The sequence below is a fragment of the Dendrobates tinctorius genome, unplaced genomic scaffold, assembly GCF_039654945.1.
Source record: "Dendrobates tinctorius isolate UK_male_01 unplaced genomic scaffold, ASM3965494v1 ptg000128l, whole genome shotgun sequence".
Taxonomy (NCBI): Eukaryota; Metazoa; Chordata; class Amphibia; order Anura; family Dendrobatidae; genus Dendrobates; species Dendrobates tinctorius.
In genome coordinates this window covers 20,462,013-20,467,465 of record NW_027361796.1, presented here as the reverse complement: position 1 = coordinate 20,467,465, position 5,453 = coordinate 20,462,013, and the positions used below count along the sequence as shown (strand labels likewise).

General features: G+C 44.3%; 1 protein-coding gene across 1 annotated transcript; it reads right to left on the bottom strand.

Moving 5' to 3' along the window:
• Positions 1-361: 361 nt before the first annotated feature.
• Positions 362-4,990, bottom strand: LOC141047583 (perilipin-2-like). Its single transcript, XM_073542729.1, has 8 exons — positions 4,884-4,990; positions 4,748-4,790; positions 3,865-4,060; positions 3,023-3,105; positions 2,691-2,943; positions 1,712-1,896; positions 1,081-1,215; positions 362-1,002 (listed from the first exon to the last, which is right to left on the bottom strand). The coding sequence occupies exons 2-8, from the start codon at positions 4,772-4,774 to the stop codon at positions 628-630; spliced, it is 1,254 nt and encodes a 417-aa protein (XP_073398830.1). The 5' UTR covers positions 4,775-4,790; positions 4,884-4,990; the 3' UTR covers positions 362-627.
• Positions 4,991-5,453: the final 463 nt, after the last annotated feature.

Genomic DNA, 5,453 nt, shown 5'->3' with positions numbered 1-5,453 from the left:
AGCTACTGTGAGGAAAGAAGTTCGGCTATCTGAGCTGCTACTGCGCAGGCAGCGCCATCTTGGTGGAGGAATTCAGTAAGATGGCACTACCAGAACATGCTCAGCAGCAGCTATTGTATCACAGCTAGAAATCCTGGCGATATCTGAACTCATCTAGGGAGGGGGTGGGAGAATTCTCACTTCTCCTACCATGGTATTTAGTCTGTAACAAGCCGTTAGCATCTTTGTAGGCTCCAGGTAGTGTCTACAGATTGAGGATTTGTCTTACTATAGGAGCAATGTTTCAGGAAGTCATACATACCACAAGGTGTGCTAGTCAAATATTATGTTTGGTTGAATGTACACATTTGACACAGAAAAGTCAATGCAGCATTTTATTAATACAAAAGTGCACAGAACAGTTGACAGTGTACATAGTGGAGTCAATACATTAGTGATATCAGATTTGTGAGGATAAGGAAAACAGTCCAAGAGTAAGACAAAGTCCAGTGCTAGAGACCACTCCTGTCACATGGTCAGTTGCTAGTTACTGACGTTCAGATTAAGGTGGAAGATAAGGAGTTGGCAAGAGGCAAATTATGTAGTGGTGCACGACCATTTAGGCGATCAAGTGCTTCTCAGAATAACTTACTCCTCTTTGATAGAATCTCCTCCATCAAGTTCTTGCTCACCATGTTGGCTACTAGCTAGTTTTGGATAGAAAGGACCTACCAGCCAATTAAGTGGAGTGTTGTTTATGAAGTAGTCCAGCACATCATCCATACCATCCTTTATTTTTGTGAACTTGTCCTTTGTGGTGGTTAAAAGGCTGTCAGACATTTCTCTGAAGGAAGAGGCAGAGTGGAAGTTTTGGTAGACATCTGTAGCCATGGCACTAACACTATGAACCTTGTTCTGAATGTTCTGTGGAAGACCGTGAACACTGGAGACCAGAGACAAGCATGTAGTCTGCAGGTGCTGAGTGAGATTTCGGGCAATAGTCAGGGTGCGGGATTCAATTTGCTGTAATTAGAAGTTGACATGTTACATTTTAATATACAAATGATGCCTAGCATAAGCCTTCTGAAGCAATGTCATTACCTCTGCATCCTCAGTGTCCCCACCAGCATCTGCTCCTGTGCCTCTTGTCCACTCCACCCACTTGTTGTATATCTTCTCCTGTGCATCATGGATCTTCTGATTAGCACCATTCATGTTCTTTTTTGCATAATCAATCTATACAAGAAAAATTCGTGCATTGTTTCATGTTCTGTAGCTGTTCAAGTTGTCATAGTCAACATTACAGGAAATCTCATGACAGGCTTCATGCAAAAGAGTTTTGTACACATTTTACTGGAAGCAGGTGACATTATATTCATCATTTTGTGGTATAAACATGGAGACAATTCACATTATAGAACTTGTAAAGCAACATAGCAGTTACATACATAACATTTTGCTTTAAGGAATTTCTAGGAACTGGTAACTCTTGTACAAGTGAGGGGCTACAAACAACCAGTTAAGAAGCTGACCTACAATACTACACAACCTGCAGAAAGGGAGTCTTCTGGTGGCTGAGTCAATTAGATTCATCCATATGGTCAGAAGTTTGTCTAAGCTAGAAAATGGAGTATTTATGGCTAGTCATTTGTTTAGTCAACATTGCAAGATTAGATACAATGACATTCCATGAAAGTACCAGATGTTTAAGACGACAAGTACATTCACTAACCAGGTCAACAGTGTTCTGGAGCTGAGCAATGGCCTCCTGACTCCTGCATTTTGCATCCTTGATCCTGGTTAAAGCCTGTTGATATGAACGCTTGCGGGCCTTCGTGGAGAGGGATCCCAGGCGCACAAAGTAACCAGGCCCATCTTTGGTGACTTCAAAGCCTTGCGTTTCAGTGGCTTCCTTAGCTATAAGGAAGGAGTTATTAATGCCCAAATACTCACACCCCAGGTTGACACCAGAAAATTGTCCCCAATTAAGGCTTCCCTAGTGGTGATAAAGACCCCTCTACTTTTCAATTTTAGTGTACTATGGTAGAAGGTAATACTTCTCATTACTGTCCCTGCAGTATGTATTATACAATAAACCTGTGACATGCATACTGGGACTTCACAGTAGCATAGCAAATAAAGTGAGTTTTCAACAGTGTTCTAATATACATTCTGTGTGATGCCTTAATAGAATTAACCAGGCATGAAAACCTTAAAATATAGCCCTTTTTGCTAAATTTTTAATCATATACTCAATTCTCTTCCATTATATACACAGCTGGCAGTTCTCAGATGCAGGATGCATGAGCTGCAGAACCTTCCACACAACTAGCTCAAGGATCTCAGGTCAATCTTTTGACCAGAGAGGTTCTTGAATGTAATATGTAGAAGGTCCTTCAGCCTCTGTTCACTTCATGGTAAGCTTCCTTTCTTGCACCAATTAGATCGTATGGGGGGGGGGCACACGCAGATCTCTTGATCAGGAAGGACGCCGTGTGTTCTCTTCCAACATAGGAAGTGGCCGCTGAACTACAAGCCTCATGAAGTGTAGCAAGATTGTTACTACTTGTTGGTTTACCTTTAACTTAGCCATAATGCAGGTTCTTAGAGCAAGCTAGTATTTAGGCTGCCCTGGCAAGTTACCATTTACTCCATCCACCCCAGTCAGTGGACAGATTGGCTTTCCATTAGTATGCTAGGTTTTGGCTTACCCAACTCCTTATCTGTTGGTGGCAGGTAGTGTTCCAGAAGAGATTCAGACCTCGTTAGTGCAGAATCCACACGGTTGCTCATCATCTTCACTACATGGCTTCCCAGAACAGTGTTAATGCTGCCATTCACAACTGCCCTAGTCATCTCCACACCATCTTGCACAGCGCCCTTCGTTTTATCCACTACGCCTGTGATACTATGGATTACAGCATCTCTGGCACCAACAACAGCTTCTGAGGCATTAGCCACAACCTAAGATATATACAAGATGGCACTAGTGTAATCTAAGCTGAAGTGAAATGTAAGGTTCAGCATCATTTTAGCAGCTTACCTTTTCAGGAGGCTGATACAGAATAGGCAACTTCTCCTCAAGCTTGTCCAGTCCAACACAGGCCATATTGTTTGCCAGAGCAACTGTGAGGGGAACAAAGGAACATCTAAAGCCTGTTTCACACTTCCGTTTTTTCAAATCCGTCAAAATCCGTTGTTTTCCGTAAAAAAACGGATCCGCCATTTTTTGCAGGATCCGTTTTTTTTGTCCCATAGACTTCCATTACGGTTACCGCAGATCCGTCAAAAAAACGGATCCGTTTTTAAAAAACGGATCCGTTTGCATCAGTTTCCGTCAAAAAAACGGAAACGGATGCGTTTGGCAGACACAAACGGAAGTGTGAAACAGGCCTAAGGCAGTAGTCATCGCTATTTAGAAGACAGCAGAGATCTTGTGATTAATACTAGGGCTGTTGACATTTGGCCTACTTCCTATGCTAGTAGCGAGTGTACAGCATTCCTAAAACTAAGTCCTTGTGTCATGTCAGAAGCTGAAATACCATCCAAGGCCTTTTTTAGAAGTAGTTAGGGATAGCCCCCTCCCCCCATTGATTGTCACTTAGCATTGTGTACCATATTGCTGGCTGCTGAGTGAGGTAACAGAACTAATCAGCCCACTGGGTCCAATGGAGTGTATAATCCGCCCCCCCCCCGCCCTCCACCCAGCTTAGCCAGGTCATCAGGTAACACATTTTGAATATTTTGGGGAAACAAAGGCTTAAAAAGCCAGTGTTGTAAGAGGTTTAATAAATCCAAATAGCAGACTTTATTAGCCCCATACAAACATACATGAAAAAAGTTGACACAATCCTAGGAAGTGAAAACACAAAAAGCTAAACATACTTTGAGGCTCGAGTTTCTGCAGGATTGGCATGGCACTGGTGATGGCCACAGAAGTGATACTCCTCACACTTTTCTCTGCAATGCCACATACAGACTTCAGGTAGGGATGGTTGTCTTTAGTGGTCACGTAGGCAGAGGACACCATGTCATAGGTAGAGCTCACCAGTGGGAGGTTCATTAGCCGTACCACCACATTCTAAGGGGAGAAAAAAAAAAACAAATAAAAAATTTAGTAATGATATCTAGCAGAACAGGACCATAAACACTTTTGTAATAGAAAAGCCACCTGTCCACAATTAACCTGGTACATGGAGAGGTAAAAAAATAAATAAATATCATCGAGTGTTTGAATCTTAGCTGGTTTCTCATGATAGGCAGTTAGGTGATTGGGCAACTTACGACCTTTAGATCACCACTATGCAGCTGTACAAAGTGGCATGTAGTCCATAAGATTAAAACAATAGTATTCTTTAATTTTATACCCCACAAGCCAATAAGCTACTTTAATATATTTTCAGAGGAAAGAGTTTAGGGTCTTCATGGGGGTCAGTGCCTGGGTACAAGCCTATTCTGTGAAGGCACTAGCGATAAAGTACAGTGCCCGCCTCCTACCCTCTCTGGTCTACCTAAAATCTTACTTGCCATCTCAGTGATGGGACAAGACCTGTCTTCACCGACTACAGATTGGGGGGCAGGCATAGGTTATGTATACAGAGGGGGCTCACATTGTCTCTTACCAACACATAGCAGTGATCCCACAGGATAACCCTGTATTTAAGGACAGGAGCCATTAACTAATAGTGAAGGGGCTCAGACAACACAATAAGTCAGACGATACTCCCTCCATGCCCAGTAACTAACACACAACATAAGCAGTTATTACCTGTTGCTGCTCCACCGTCTCAGCCATGTTACTAAGGGAAAACCTGCAAAAAGCAAAGCACAGTCACCACCAAAGAGGAGACACCGCCCCCTGCTGCCAAACTCCCACAGGCGACCACATTACACCCACCACTCACCTGCACGCCACAAGCACGACCTGCAAGGAATGAATGCCTTCTCGTCGGGCGCCTGCGCACTTATAGGCGGTAACCACGCCCCCTATCTCCGGGAAAGCTCCCTGCTCTCAGCTGACTGGTGACGTCACGCAGTGTGCTCTCCTGACTGGTCGGAGGGCGCCGTGCAGCGGTCACACAGGGTATGACAGCAGCTGTGTGCTAGAGCGGTGAGCAGGGCCGTGTATGGGCTGAGGTCACGTGCACATATGGCGGTTATTGCTCCGCACAGTGCAGATAGTCCCAGTGGTTCCGCTGCCGGTGTAATGTCTCACTTCTCCCCATACAGGATACATGGCTGCCGGTGTAATGTCTCACTTCTCCCCATACAGGATACATGGCTGCCGGTGTAATGTCTCACTTCTCCCCATACAGGATACATGGCTGCCGGAGTAATCTCTCACTTCTCCCCATACAGGGTACATGGCTGCCGGAGTAATGTCTCACTTCTCCCCATACAGGATACATGGCTGCCGGTGTAATCTCTCACTTCTCCCCATACAGGATACATGGCTGCCGGTGTAATCTCTCACT